This window comes from Anolis sagrei, chromosome 6 (assembly GCF_037176765.1).
Source record: "Anolis sagrei isolate rAnoSag1 chromosome 6, rAnoSag1.mat, whole genome shotgun sequence".
NCBI lineage: Eukaryota > Metazoa > Chordata > Lepidosauria > Squamata > Dactyloidae > Anolis > Anolis sagrei.
In genome coordinates this window covers 29,551,494-29,568,023 of record NC_090026.1, presented here as the reverse complement: position 1 = coordinate 29,568,023, position 16,530 = coordinate 29,551,494, and the positions used below count along the sequence as shown (strand labels likewise).

Sequence of the window (16,530 nt, the reverse complement as noted above, 5' to 3'; positions counted from 1 at the left end):
TGTACCATATGACACCCATTAGGAAGTAGCAGCCAATAATGAAAGGACCAAGGGAGTAACATCTCTGGCCCATCCTCTGTTCGGATATCGGCCAGCATGCCAATGCCTTGAATCAAGAAATAGTTTTCTAAGATCTACAGAGATACTTGCAGCAACACCTCAGCAAGTGAGAGTCCAAAAGTGGCAGGCTGAAACCTGGAACCTCAAGCCATGGCAGATACCAAATGAGAGACTCCCCCTGGGCACACAGAAGACTGGATGACTTGGAAGGCACTGAATAGACTATGTTCTGGCACCACAAGATGCAGGAGCCCCTGGTGGCACAGTAGGTTAAACTCTTGTGCTGACAGGACTGAAGACCGACAGGTCGCAGGTTTGAATCCGGGGAGAGTACGGATGAGCTCCACCTCCTCATGTGGGGACATGAGAGAAGCCTCCCACAAGGATAATAACACATCAAAAAACACCCGGGCGTCCCCTGGGCAATGTCCTTCTCTTACACCAGAAGCAACTTGCAGTTTCTCAAGTTGCTCCTGACATGACCAATAAAAAACAAAACAAAAAACCACAAGATGCAGAGCTAACCTTAAGAAATGGGGCCACAAAGTGAAGTCCACGACACGTGAGTGTAGAGGAGTGCAAACTACAGACCACCTATTACAATGCAGCCTGAGCCCCGCCACATGCACAATGGAGGACCTTCTTATAGCAACACCAGAGGCACTCAAAGTGGGCAGCTATGGGTCAAAGGATAATTTAATATAATGCCAAGTTTTTAATCTTCATGTTTTTAAAATACATTACAACTGTATCCTCGGTTTGCTTCTGATATAATAAATAAATAAATCTGCCATTCCCAACATTTGCTACCAGATTGGTGGTGAAGGCAACCATAACTATGACTGACTATCCGAAAAGGAAGATGAAAAAGTTATAAACTTTTTAGACAGTCAAACAACTTATTGCTATAAGTGAATCAAAGGAATGATATTTGGCAGAAGATGGGAGGTTTACAGGCAGTAGTTCATTGAAAGAAAAAGTATGATTCTGACTGTCATTTTTGCTATGGGACCCAACAATCTTCTCAGTCACATGCTCATTGAAGATAAATAGAGGGTGCTTGTCTGAACCTCTAGGCTTTAAGAAACTAACTGTTCTGGCTGGTTCAGTTCCCCATTTTCCTATCACCTCCATCACCTTCCAGCTTTGCTGACAGTTCTTGTTTCTTTTTCTGTCATTGGATCAAGGCTTCCACATAAATCCTCTTGTTTCGAAGCACCAAATGAACATATTCTGAATTGATGTCTCATTCCCTAGAGTGTTGCCCCATCATCCCATTAAAAATGCAGCCAAACCCCGAGGAGTCCTTTATGAAAGAAAAGGTTTCTTTAACAACACTGCTGTGTGAAATCCACATGATTTAGTTGGTGGTCTTCCAAGATAAAGCTTGGATGGAACGAACCTGAAATTTGAGTCAGAACAGATTTGGTCTCCCAACCTGTTTGCAATGAAAAGTCAAAAGGGGACATATTCAGCTTGAAGATAAAGTTGAAAGGCATGTAGAAAAAATGCAGCTGAAGAGGAGATAATAACAAATGTTTCAAACAGAGGGTTGCTGTGCGTTCTCTGGGCTGTATGGCCATGTTCCCAAGGCATTCTCTCCTGACGTTTCACTCACATTTATGGCAGGCATCCTCAGAGGTTATGAGGTCTGTTGGAAACCAGGAAACTGAGGTATATATATATCTGTGGAATGTCCAGGGTGGGAGAAAGAACTCTTGTCTGCTTGAGGCAAGTATGAATGTTGCAGTTGGCCACCTTGATTAGTATTTAATGGCCTTCAGCTTCAACGCCTGGTTGGTTGCTGCCTAGGGGAATCCTTTGTTGGGAGGTGTTAGGTGGCCCTGATTGATTCTTGTCTGGCATTTACTTGTTTTTTAATTGTTGCTTTTTTATTGTCCTTTATTTACAGGCAGTAACCAGCCAGGCTTTGAAGCTGCAAGGCCATTAAATTCTAATCAAAGTGGCCAACTGCAACATTCACGCTTGCCTCAAGCAAACAATAGTTCTTTCTCCCAGCCTGGACATTCCACAGATAGATAAACCTAATTTGCTTAGTGTCCAATAGACCTCATAACCTCTGAGAATGCCTGCCATATACGTGGGTAAAATGTCAGGAGAGAATGCCACTGGAACATGGCCATACAGCCCGGAAAACGAACAGCAACCCTGTGATTCTGGCCATGAAAGCCTTTGACAACACGGTTGGAACAGGGTTGAGAGCATATTGTCTTTCTATGTGTTTAGTCTGGAACTTCCAATGTCTCTCCATTTCCTCAAAGTAAAAGATAGTAGGACTTGCAGTTTCAAAAAAAGCTTGGAAATTTTGATTGTTATTTTAATCACAAAGTTCAGATTGCCTTAGCCAGTGCCTATACTTTGGAAGATTTTGAAAGTTATATTCTGGGAAGATTCTGGGACTTAGCTGCTTTGAATCCCATCTTGGAAGAAAGGCAGGATATAAATTCAATAAATAAACTAAAAATAGTTTGGAAAATCACTGAAGAAAATGAACAGGGAAACATGCAGCAAAAGCAAACAAGCTGAACAAAAGCAGACCTTCATGTCATGTGCAATTAACTTTCAAAAATCACTTCCATAGGAAATGTTGAAAGTTTGCAAGCATAAATGGCTTGTAACAAGGATTAAATATTCAAGGAGGTATGTGTTGGGGCTACTAGCCCAGATAAACAGAAGAATTTCAACCTTCCTCTTGAGAGATTAAATATACCCAGTTATCTAATGCCGGGAAATGAATAAACACAGTCTTCTTGTCTTACCACGAGGATATTCCAAAGAGTAAGGTTGCAAGATTTTTTTAAAATACTAAGGATGAATATATTTTAATAAAACTTGCATGGATTGTAGTAAAGGTATTACATTATTTTTCCACATAATCATCACACAGTTCAATACATTTTGTCATCCGTGGGATGAGCTTTTGATGCCTGTGCCATAGAAGTTTCCCTCCGCCTTTTTCAGCCAGTTCGTCACTTCGATTTTCACCTCGTCATCATTGGGAAAGTGTTTACCAGTAAGGTGTTCCTTCAATTTAGTGAACAGATTATAGTCACTGATTGCGAGATCGGGGCTGTGAGAGGAGTGGCTTAAAACATCCCAACCAAATGAAGTCAACGACTCTTGTATTGCATGAACAGTGTGCAGACGCACATTGTCATGAAGGAGGCAGACTCCTGCCATCAGCATCCCACAATGCTTGTTTTGAATGGCTCTGCAAAGTTTCTTCATGGTCTCACAATATATTCTGTACCCATTTTGCCATATGCTGTCTTGACTTTACATCCTCTCCATAGAACTGAAACGTTTTCGCGATGAATTGCAGCGGCGTTCATGCCCTTAGCATTTCAGTTGTGTATTACAGCGCAAACTTCACACTTGGAGGAAAACAGAATGAGGATGCTCATCTCTAACCTTCACCACAAAGCCAGTTAATGAGCTACTGATGACTTGCAGTGCTCGTTCGCTTCCGCTGGCTTCCCACTACACGGCAGTGACACCAAATTCTCCACAAGAGCTACATGCCTTGTAACCTTACTTTCTGGATAACCCTTGTAATTAACTTTCCTAGAGTATGTTGTGCTGCCTTTAGTTTTAGTATACCATCTAGCTGATCCAGTATTGTTATTTTCAATTACCAATGTTGTAGTGTGGAAATGGAGTGGGGAAAAATGATCCTCTAGTTGTTGTCTAATGAACATAACCAATGGCAAGGGATGGTAAGAGATAAAGGTCAACATGTCTGTAGGACATAGAATTTTGGCTGGATGGAGACCAAATCTCCATTAAACACTGAAGCTTTTAGATACCCCTTAACAAAATATCTGCCATGTTCCTGCTAAAATAAAGCCCTACCACTGGGGTTTTTTTGTGTCAAGAGTGACTTCAGAAACTGCAACTTGGTGCAGGAAGAGGAAAAGAAAAGGAAGGAACAAGATGTGTTAGGCAGTGGTTCTCAACCTGTGGGTCCCCAGGTGTTTTGGCCTACAACTCCCAGAAATCCCAGCCAGTTTACCAGCTGTTAGGATTTCTGGGAATTGAAGGCCAAAACATCTGGGGACCCACAGGTTGAGAACCACTGTGTTAGGGAAAATAATTAAGAAGAAGATGATGACAAGAACATTAGGAATGAGAGCACAGCCTATTTCAGGCTTGGAACCGTGCCACCTTCCAGATGCAGATAAACTTTTCTTCCCATCACTCCCAGCTCAACAATCAGTTGTGGAAGATGAAAGTTGTAGTTCAGTAGTGTTTGCATTAGCACATATTCCCTACCATTCCACTACTTGTTTGCAATGTTTTTTTGTGCAGGAGGAGTCTGAGAAGGAAGAAAACCATGGGCCGGCGAGAGAGAGAGTTGTCCATAGTTTTTGCAGAGTGTTGGACTGAGATTTTGATAGACTACAGTTTGAACCCCTGATCAGTCTTGGAAGCCCATTGAGTGACTTTAAGCAAGCCGTACACTCTCAGCCATAGAGAGTAGCAAGGGAAAATTAAGTCTAAAGAAGTTTGGAGAGAACCCTGTGAGAAGATTGCAATAAATCAGTGTTGACATGAAATAACACACCAAATCTGTTCTATTTGTGCCTCTTTTTCTGCATCTATGAAAGAGAAAGAGTTAATCATCTCATTCAAGCACTTCAGTCCCAAATGGTCGATGATCAGGACAGGATTAAAGATCTTTTCCGCACAAAAAAGTGTCCTGGGATAACTTTTTTCCACCTTCAAAACTACCTTTCTTGTCTCCTTCTATGCACATAGCACAAAAACCAGAATATCCTCCTTCAAGAAGCAGGGGTAGATCTCTTAAAAAGAAAAAGGGAGGGGAAGTGTCCTTTCGCATTAAATGCTCCTTTATAAATAGAATTTCTGCCCTGTTTCCATCATCCGGGGAAGGCGAAAGGTGGTCTCTTTGGGAAATATAACTAGATCACTCTAATAGAACCTCTTTGCTTGATTATTTCCTCTCCTTCTTTGTCCTCAAGCCATTTAAAAGGAAAACAGGGGAAACAGTAGTGCTGCTAGCACAACCTAAGAGCAAGGACTGTAAAATCTCTTGTCCTATTTTTTCCTCCTAATAGTAAGTCCATGTGAAAAAGAGGAGAAGGCTCTTGTATCTGATGAAATGAATTAGCATTCATAAAAGAGTATACAGTAGAGCCTTGCTTATCCAACATAAACGGGGTAGGCAAAACACTGGATAAGCAAAAATGTTGGATAATGAGGGATTAAGGAAAAGTCTATTAAATGTCAAATTACATTATGGTTTTACAAATTAATCACCAAAACATCATGTTTTACAACAAACTGACAGAAAAAGCAGTTCAATACATGGTAATGTTATGTAGTAATTACTGTATTTACAAATTTAGCAACAAAACATCACAATGTATTGAAACAGCTGTGGATCAGTGTGGGAGGCAGACTGTGTTGGATAATACAAAATGTTGGATGAGTGAAGGTCGGATAAAATACTTTACTGTACTAGAAATTACTTTTTCTTGGTTGTCTGAAAGGTGCTAGGGAATTCCTTTATATCTTCTTCTGCTTTAACAACAGGTGGAAGTAAGAATTGGAGTTTAAAATACTTTCTTCCACAGAATTAATGAAGATACCAGAGGCAGGATCTGTTTTTCACAAGGCCACACTATTATTCTAGGTGAGCCTTTTGCAGCCAAGAGTTGTTGCTGGATGCTGGATTGCAGTCCCATCCACTCTAGCCAGCATCACTGTGCTGGTACGGCTGTATCAAAAGCTCCAACTTCCTTTTCTTTCTTTGAGTGTTTGCATGTATTCCAAAGTTCCATGCATTTTGCAATAAGGTGGCTTCCCTTGGTTTGCAATTATAGGGCCTATGGCCCATCAATCATTATTAAGTTTTGGTTCTGCCCCTTTCCCCAGGACTCTGGGAGGAGAGGGAGCATTTTAGGTCAGTCTTGCATTGGAAAGCTTAGCTACAGGACATGGATTAGCTCCACCTGTAGAGAAGCTTCGTATCTCACAGCATCCAGGGGAAAACAGATCCAAAGGACTCCAGCTGGAGAATCTACAAAGCCTTGACTGGTAGGTCTACTCGGGACCCAAGAAGAAGTTTGGAGCCGGGAGTAGAGCCCACACCAGCAAAGTTTAGAAAGTAGATTGCCTAAGGAGGGGTTAAAAAGGGTTTTCCTCTTAAAGAAAAGAAACAGTTCACGAAGCCAGTTGCCTGTCCCTTGTGGACAAGATTAAGAAAGCCACCAGTTGATTTATTTCTTATTTATTTATTTCTTGCATTTGTTAGCCGCCGCTCTCAGCCCTAGGGCGACTCGCGGCGGCGTACAGTACAAAAGGACACTTTACAAAAGAATCAAACAACAATTAACATCACAATACATACATCAACTTATACTAAAAATCCGCTGCGTCATATTTATGGAATCATAGTCAATCTCGTCGTCGTAGTTCAATCCGGTTGTCATTACCCGTAGCATAGCACTTAGTTGAAAGCCTGCTCGAAGAGCCAAGTCTTCAGGCCCTTACGAAAGGCCATGAGGGAGGGGGCCTGTCTGACATCAGCAGGGAGGGAGTTCCACAGCCGGGGGGCCACCACCGAGAAGGCCCGCTCTCTCGTCCCCGCCAGACGTGCCTGTGAGGCAGGCGGGACCGAGAGAAGGGCCTCCCCGGATGATCTCAAGGCCCTCGTGGGCTCGTAGGCCGAGATGCGGTCTGCAAGGTATTTTGGGCCGGAACCGTTTAGGGCTTTGTAGGATAACACCAGCACCTTAAATTGGGCCCGGTAGCGAATCGGCAGCCAGTGGAGCTGGGACAGCAGGGGCGTTGTATGCTCTCTGCGTCCTGCTCCCGTTAACAACATGGCTGCCGCGCGTTGGACTAGCTGCAGCTTCCGGGCCGTCTTCAAGGGCAGCCCCACGTAGAGAGCGTTGCAGTAGTCGAGGCGGGATGTGACCAAAGCGTGTACCACCGTGGCCAAGTCAGACTTCCGAAGGTACGGGCGCAGCTGGCGCACGAGCCTAAGCTGTGCAAATGCTCCCCTGGTCACCGCTGAAACCTGGGGGTCCAGGCTCAACGATGAGTCCAGGGTCACACCCAAGCTGCGAACCTGCGCCTTCAAGGGGAGTGCGACCCCGTCCAGCACAGGCTGTAACCCTATACCCTGTTCGGCCTTGCGACTGACCAGGAGTACCTCTGTCTTGTCTGGATTTAGTTTCAGTTTGTTCGCCCTCATCCAGACCATTACAGCGGCCAGGCACCGGTTCAGGACTTCGATTCAAAGCCTTGAAGTATTTGTTTGACCTGTTGAAGTTCTGAGAAGTATTTGATTGTTTTGTTGAAGACCTAAGCAATAATAAAGGACTTTGTTAAACTTTTCAAGCTTCTAAAGACTATATAGGAAAATCCTTAGGGCCTTTCACTTGAGGCACCCCGGCTTCCCGCTGGGCACAACGAGCCCGTCCTGTTCAAAAACCAATTGCCCAGCGCGTGACAGCACAATCACCGATGGTGGTCATGGTAATTGGAAACTACAAGTGCAGTAATGTCCAGAAAGCCACAAATTGGTATATATCAATACAGATTTATACATAAATTATTTGGTCAGGGATCTAAGGATTCTAATGCAAAAGTCATAAATTGGCCGGCAGAATTACATAGGACCTTATTCCATTGAAAGGGCCAGAGTAGTCATTCCATCACATTCAGTATGTAAACTGTTAATCAGATGGCTACCATGAGATCCCATTGGAAACAGCCCAATAAAGTGCTTGCCATAGATGTGGGATAAGGTCCATAGAGGCCTATGGTCATTGGTCTGCAATGGTCTGCAAAATTATAATGCTATGATTCCACCTTAGCTGACATGACTGCTTCCTCTATGGAATCCTGGGACTTGTAGTATGGGGAGGTACTAGAGCAGTGGTTCTCAACCTGGGGTCCCCAGATGTTTTTGGTCTACAACTCCCAGAAATCCCAGCCAGTTGACCAGCTGTTAGGATTTCTGGGAATTGAAGGCACAAAACATCTGGGGAACCAAGGTTGAGAACCACTGTATTAGAGCAATGGTTCTCAACCTGTGGGTCCCCAGATGTTTTGGCCTTCAACTCCCAGAAATCCTAACAGTTTGTAAACTGGCTATGATTTCTGGGAGTTGTAGGTCAAAACACCTGGGGACCCATAGGTTGAGAACCACTGTACTACAGCTTTCTGACTGAGAATTTGAAATATCGCTCCCTAAATTGCAAATCCCAGGATTCTATAAGCTGTTGCCATGGTAGTTGAATTGGAACTATAGTGCTCTCATTGTGTAATGTCCACAGACAGAGGCAACTAAAGAATATGCCCCTCTGATCAGTGCAAATCACTACCGTCTAGCTGCATCCGGCCTGCGGGCTTTGGTTTGCCCACGCCTGGTCTAGCAGCAAAGCTGTTAATACAAGGCGAGATCTTCTTTGTTAAAACAGCAATTTTATGTGCTTTAGCTGAAGCATCTATCATAAACTTTAAGCAATCTGCAGCCATCCCTCCAGAGATTTTACAGGAAGTAAATCTGCCTTTGCTTACAGTGCACTTGAATGTCATTCTCGAATGAATTGAACCAATGCACATTTTTAGCAGTGGTTCAAGATGCTGACGGTGATGCTGTAGTAGTATAGATATAATATTATTCTGTTCATCAGTGTTAGAAACTAAGCTATTAAAATAGTACTGTTAGATAAATAGCAAGGTTTTAAAACTATGAATTGCAGTATTTTAAAATATAAATACATGTAACAAACACAAGTAAGGTTTACTGACCTGCATTTGACAAAGTATGTCATCTCTAGGAATTTCTTAGGTCCTCCCAGGTATTCTATGGTATGCTTCTGTGAGAAGTTACCATCTTGGAGGACCTAGCAAATTCCGAAAGAGAATATATCTCTAGGAATTTTCTAAGTCTTTCAGGATGACTCTATGATAACTTCTGACAAAGAGATATTGAATTAGTTTATTGTCTTTTAATAACAAGCACAAGAAAGGAATATAGAGAGACAACCATGTTTGTAGTAATCCTAGAGCTATATTCTCGTCATAAGTCTGTATCAAGCGGCAGCTTTTTGAATGAGTCAAAATCAAATGTTTCCGAGCAGATCAAAACCAAGACAAGGCTTTCATGGTTGGAAACACTGGGTTGTTGTAGGTCTTTTGGGCTGTATGGCCATGTTCTAGAACATGGTCATACAGCCCGAAAGACCTAAACAACCCAAAACCAAGACAGCTTCCATTTAGGTAAAGATTCTTCATGCAGATAACAACAAAACACGACAAGGTCTCCCTGGTTGTTCCACCTTGTTTCGCTTAAATCTTCTTCAGGTATTCTGCCTTTCTTTACATTGCTGTTACTTCAATATTGTATGGAGTAGAAAAACTTCCCAACCCGTTTCTGTTGGTAACATTGGCTCTGTTTTTGTGGTGTTCTAGTGCGAGCTGATGCCATCATACACTGATACCATTAAATGGTATCTATGATAACTTCTGAGAGAAGTTGTTCATTTCAGTAGGGTTTCCTATTATCCACAGTTTCCTGTTTCCACAATAAGTTCATGAGTGCATTCCCCATGGAAAGTTTTGAATCTACGTATGTCACTGGACTCCTGCTCCCATTTGCCCCAGTCAGTGTGAATAGTGGCCAGAGATGATAGAAGTCATAACTCAACAGCAGCTGTGAGCTACAAATCCACATCGTGAATATTCATGCAAGTGAAGATCAGACCTGAATTCCAATCTGATGCTCAGATAAGATATAAAGCAGCTGTAAATTTTTAGTGTCATCAAGTTGTCTTCTTTCTTTAAAAAAGTGTTGTAACTGGAGAAAGAGGTTTTTACCCAACAGATGTCAAGATTTTTACAGCCATTGGCTACTACAGCATAAAATTTCCACAAAGGACTTCACTAGGCATCAATTGTAGCAGCTGCTATTGATATTCCTTTGACTCAATAAATTCGATGGGAACTATTCTTGAAGTAACCAAGGTTGCAGTCTTGAAAAATACTCCCTTTAGAATAGGTCCCATCGAATTTATTGAGTTTGAGTAGATATGCATAGGCCCTCCAGCTCTCCCCATGCATTGAGAAGAGATTTTCTGCATTCCATCAGAGAGATTCTCTGGAAAATACAGAAAACAGAGAAACATTGTATGTACATACATACAGTTTGCACATTAAATGACAACACATCGCTTCTACAAAATGCCTATTTTGGCCTTTATTAATAACCACCACATCTGTTTCTCTCTACACAGGAAGACAACCATAACTACTATATATCCCGAATTTATGGTCCTGGTGAGATGCGAGCCAAAGAACTCTGGGTTGAAATAGCAGAAGCCAATAGGAGCCAAGTGAAGGTCCATGGAATCCTGTCCAATACACACAGACAGGCCTCGGTGGGTGAGCCTACCTCTTTGTGCTGACTTGTCTCTTCAGTTTACCTGTCCTCCCAGATCCTTTGATCCTAGACCTATGAACTTTCCTGCCCTCTTGGATCCTCTGATGTTAGGAGTCTACCAATGCAATTCCAGACTTCCCTTTGAAGGTGATTATTTCCATACCATCTCCAAGGTTGGGCACTTTAATGTTTTGGACTCCAGGTTTCACTGATCCAACCAATGACCATATTTAAAAGGCCTAAGTGTTGGCCAAAAACTCTAGAGAGCATCAGGTCAACTATTCTTGCCTTATCTTCTCCTCCTTGTATGCATATTAGACCTGGTCAACTACAAGAAAATGGGCAGGAATCAGTCTACACACTGAAAAATCTGTTCTCCGCTAAGGAAAGCTATATATTTGCATATCTATCACTGCATATAATATATAGTCTTAAAGGCTAACAGAGAGCTTGCTTATTATTCCTTACTTAATATCCTGAGATTCCGATACTTAAGAGTGCTTAAGTGAAGTGTTGATGTAACTCTGTTTGTTTAGACTTTATTGTGATCCACTGGTTAGTGGTAAATAGATAGTGATAAGAGGGACCTTCAAATAAATACATATTGCTGAAATGAGGCAAAGAACACAAAATTCCCCTGTCAAAAGAGGCAGAGAAACACCTGTTTCAGTGGTACGCACTCATAAGAGATGTCCCACTGAAACAATCTTGCCCAAAGACTCCTCAAACCTGAAGGTAATATTATGAGGAATCATCCCATGTCAATATGTTTTGCACAGAAATGATTATTTTGCTGAAGGGACACTATCAGGGATAGTCTCCTGATCAAGAAGATATATTATATGGGAAGGACAGTGTTAAGCTTGGGTGGGATGCAATGACGGTTAAATGTACTTTGATAGCCTTACTCTGTTTACTGAGTGAGCTCTGCTCCAAAATCTCATGCAAGCAAGGTTGAATGGTTGTGCAGGAAATGGAAGCTCAGCAGGTTTGCTTAAATTTCATCATCTGTTGAACTTTCCCTCATCCATATACTCTATATTGTAATGTACATGGAATAAGTAACTAACTAGTAACTAACCAAACATTGGCTTATCCAATACAGAGTGAGGACTCTAAATAGCAATCAAAAAGAAAGAATCTGAGCTTTTCATAGACCAAAAGCTTTGGAATATGCCACTTGTGCCCAGGAGAGTTCTGTCTACATCAGTGGTTCTCAACCTATGGGTCCCCAGGTGTCTTGGCCAGTTTACCAGCTATTAGATTTTCTGGGAGTTGAAGGACAAAGCATCTGGGGATCCACACCACTGGTCTACATTGAGGGGGGAAACTGAGAGACAGTCATTTACTCGGTCATCACAACATCTACTTATTTTAACTGTTGGGTCAATATAAGAGAGAACAGCTATTGAGTTGCTAACTACCCATTTATGGGTGTTATTTTCCACTCCCTGGAGGTGTAGCCAACAAATCAATACCCAAACAACTTCTTAACTGCTGGGAAAGCATAAAGCAGCTATTGTATGTGCCAGCTACTGTCCTCTGTGTGTCGTCTGGCACCTAGCGCCAACACCTTAGTCACAGATGTTTCTAGATGCATAAACCCCCAGAGGCAAAGAAAACAAAACAAAAATGCTGTAAGATTAACACCTGCTTCTTTTAATAGCAGCAATATTAACGTTATATACATGTTTTGCTCTAGCCTATTAGGTCCACAGTCACCATGCTGCTGTTCAGTGCCAACATTTGTAGTACTTCTTTCTTCTGTTAAAATTAAGTGGAATATAATATATTTCAGTACTCATTGAGTTAATCCTTAAAGTTCAAGACATGCACGTGTACAAAAAGAGATGAGGAAATACTACATAATAAAAATACTGGCCAATTGGTCTTCTCAATACATAATTACAGGGGAATTTGGTCAGTCAACATTTATGTAAATTCCATTGATTTAATGGGTTGATTCTATTCAGAAGTAAAATTTAAACTTAAGCCACTGTGATTAAAGGAGAATCCAAATTCTGTATAGACTGAGCATCTGTTTTCCAGAATCTAAAATACTCTAGAGTCCAACATTGTCCCCATCGGTTGCTGAGACAATAAGACCTTTGCTTTTTGGTCATTGCGTGTAACAAACTTTGATTCATGCACAAAATTATTTCAAATATTGTACATAAAAATATGTGTAATAACAATAATAATAACTTTATTCTTATATCCTGCCACCATCTCCCCAAAGGGACTCAGGGCGGCTTACAGACAGCACTAAGTGCCTAGAAACAAACATAAATATGAACATAATATAAAATACAATAAAATAAAACACGTGCACATATAAAAACATCAACTTTCACTCAATCAAGCTGCGATCCTCAAACTGTGACGGTAAATTACTGGCGCCGATGCCTGGCTGGAAACATTGGATTAAAATAAGTGCCACCTGCAGTAATGGAGGGAGTGCATAGGATAAAGTGCAGGATGTGCAACTACTATGTAGTTGCACATCCTGCACATGTGTGCTATGTGTACAAGGTGTATATGAAGCACAAATAAAATTTGTGTCTTCACTTGGCTCTGAGATATCTTATCATGTTCATATATACAAGAAGAGTTATTCCAAAATCTGGGAGGAAAGACCTGAAATCCCAAAACACTTCTGGTCCTAAGCATTTCGGATAAGGGATATTCAGCTTATAATGCCCCAGGCCCTGGGATTTCCAGGCCAAAACCTGAAACCTAAGGATGGCCCTGATGATATCATTAAATATTATGCATTAAGTACTAAACATAGTTGGCCATTTCTTGTCACTTACTCACCCAAACACTTATCCAGCTGCACACACCCATTTTTCTGGAGTGTTGTATCATTTCTGGGCTTTATGGCTGTGTTCTAGTAGGATTTTCTCCTGATGTTTTACCTGCATCTGTGGCTGGCATCTTCAAAGGAATTGGACATAATATGAGGTGAGATCTGACCAAAGGTCTGACCAAAGCAGAATAAAGAGGTACCATGACTTATCATAAAATCATAGAGTTGGAAGGGACCTTGTCGGCCATCCAGACCAACTCTCTGCCAAGAAGCAGGAAAATTGCATTCAAAGCATCCCCAACATATGGCCATCCAGCCTCTGCTTAAAAGCCTCCAAAGAAGGAGCCTCCACCACACTCTGGGGCAGAGAGTTCCACTGCTGAAAAGCTTTCACAATTAGGAAGTTCTTCCTAATGTTCAGGTGGAATCTCCTTTCCTGTAGTTTGAAGCCATTACTCCATGTTCTAGTCTCCAGGACAACAGAAAACAAGCCTGTTCCCTGCTCCCTATGACTTCCCCTCACATATTTATACATGGCCATCATGTCTCCTCTCAGCCTTCTCTTCTGCAGGCTAAACATGCCCAGCTCTTTAAGCCGCTCCTCAGAGGGCTTGTTTTCCATACACTTGATCATTTATTCACTGGACACATTCCAGCTTGTCAAGATCTTCCTCTATCTAGATACTATTCTCATTTTGATGCAGCCCAAAATCCCATTGGCCTTTTAACCTGCTGCATAACATTGTTGGCTCATGTTCAACATGTTGTCCATGAAGACTCCAAGATCTTTTTCACATGGACTGTTGTTGAGTCAGACATCACCCATTCTGTATCTATCCTTTTCATTTTTTTCTACCTAAGTGTAGTATCTTACATTTCTCCTAGTTGGAGTTTATTTTGTTCGTTTTGGCCCATCTCTGTAATGTGTCAAGGTTGTTTTGAATTCTGATCCTGTCCTCTGGAGTATTAACTATCCCTCCTAATTTGGTGTCATCTGCAAACTTGGTAAGGATGCCCTCTAAATCTTCATGTAAGTCATTAATAAAGATGATGCCCTGTGCACTGTGCCCAAGACCAAACCCTGCAGCACTCCACTAGTCACTTCTTTCCAGGATGAAGAGGAACCATTGGTGAGCACCCTTTGGATTTAGTCACTTAACCAATTACAAATCCATCTAGCAGTTGTATTATCCACCCACATTTTACTTGTTTGTTTGAAAGCAGAGTATAGGAAGAGCCCCAGAACCCCAACAACCAAAAGGGAAGCTAGCTACATACATAGACTCTCTGAAAGAGTCTTTCCAATACATCTAAGTCTTGGAAATTGCAGTGAACTATGTTGGAGATCTGCACATAGCCATTTCCTGAGCCCAACAAAACCGGAGATTTTGCCTCCCACCTAGACATGAATCATAAAAAGAGGCCCTTCTAACTATGTAGTACTAATGAAAATCTATATCCATGAATGGATTGGCATTTCAATAAAAGCACCAAGTGTAAACCTGTCAAAAATGATCATTAGATTTATTTTAAAAGGATATTTCCAGCCCTTGTAACAGTGAGGGTGAGCTTGAAAATGATGGAAAATCTTCAAGTGAGTCAAGGACTGAGACAAAACCACGCATCATTCCATGCCCCTCTTTGCAATAAGTGAAAATAGAATAAACTATGCCACTAAGGGGAAAAAAGCACAGCTGCTTATAATTAAATTACTGGCTTTCCTTAGTTTCTGATTTAGATTTCCCCAGCCCATAGGGCACTGACCTATGTGTGTAACCCTAAGCAACATTGCTGCTTATCTTCCAATTATACAGAAGCCTGGGAACACAAGCATGATAGATGTAGCTCTTGTGTTTAATGCTGTTATTTCTATCTGTCCTCCTACAGAGAGTGATCCTCTCTTTTGACTTCCCCTTCTATGGGCATCACTTGCGACAGGTCACCATAGCAACAGGAGGTGAGCTTCATTGGGTACCACTTCGGGCATAAGAGATGCCGTCTTGCAAAGGTTCACTGAATCGAAATGGAGAGCTGTCCAAAAGGTTTCAAAAGTCAAGGTGCATTAAACGTTTAGATTAGGGATGGGAATCATGGTTTTTCTAGGTGTGTTGATTGCAGCTCCCAGCATTCCTTGCCATTTGTTATGTTAGAGCTGATAAGAAGACAGGTTATTCATTTACAAAGCTTTGAAGTGAGTGAGCTGAGAGATAAACTAGCGACTGAGTGTATGTGTGTGAGAGAGTGTGTGAGAGAGTGTGTGAGAGAAACATAGGCTGCATCTACACCATAGAATTAACACAGTTTGACATTGAGCCATGGCAGCTAAATTGGCATTATAGCATCAGTGCATATATGCTTTAAGAGACTGAAAATACTTCTTGAGGAAAATTCAGGTGAGCTTGTGGATTATTCAAACTGCATTATATGGCTCCCAGCATCTTCTGCCTTGGCATCTGCCTAGCAGGTCCTGCGAACAAGAGGGTTAGAAAGCAATGGGTGGCAGGTTGGGCCTAAAATATCTATTTTACAATTGTGATACAATGGGATTAAAACTTGGTTTCCTTTCTCCTTGTTCATCTCTTGTCAGGTTTCATCTTCATGGGGGAGATCATCCATCGGATGCTGACAGCCACGGAATATGTCGCCCCTCTTATGGCAAACTTCAATCCCAGCTACTCCCGCAATTCCACTATCAAATACTTTGACAATGGTGAGGTTCTTCATAAAGGATCTCATAACTAGTGAGAAGGTTTACACTAGCCAACACAGGTTTTGTTGCTTCAAATATTAGACCTGTTTCTAGGTATATTCGACCTGTTGATCCACACAATTGTATTACTTTCCCCCATCAGCTCTAGCTACAGATACAGAACATAGGCCACATACTTGTCGTCATCTGCACACCCACAGAAAATCATGATAACCATATTTAAGAAACTAGAATTGGTGCAGCTTGTCCAATGCAATATTCTGAATCAGTGGCCCAAATAACCCCGGGAACGGGTGTAAAAATGCCTAAAACCCAAGCCACCAAGAAAAATATTTTTTCGTTGAGCTGTGTTATTAATAACACGTATCTGTGATGTAGAAGGCTATAAAAATATTAGCCCACTAGTCCAGAAGTGAGAGCCAGCATGGTGTAGTGGCTTGAGTGCTAAACTGGGACTTCTAACAACAACAACAACAACAACAGCAACAACAGCAACAACTTTATTTATATCCC

The 16,530-nt window shown here is 41.7% G+C and overlaps 1 protein-coding gene across 1 annotated transcript in view; it reads left to right on the top strand.

Annotated features, from left to right (window-relative positions):
• Window positions 1-16,530, top strand: part of PLXDC1 (plexin domain containing 1) — a 91,187-nt gene that overhangs the window by 38,421 nt on the left and 36,236 nt on the right. Inside the window, exons 3-5 of the mRNA XM_060780781.2 lie at window positions 10,353-10,496; window positions 15,195-15,264; window positions 15,895-16,017. Coding sequence (XP_060636764.2) covers window positions 10,353-10,496; window positions 15,195-15,264; window positions 15,895-16,017 — 337 coding nt within the window. The remainder of the gene's footprint in view (window positions 1-10,352; window positions 10,497-15,194; window positions 15,265-15,894; window positions 16,018-16,530) is intronic.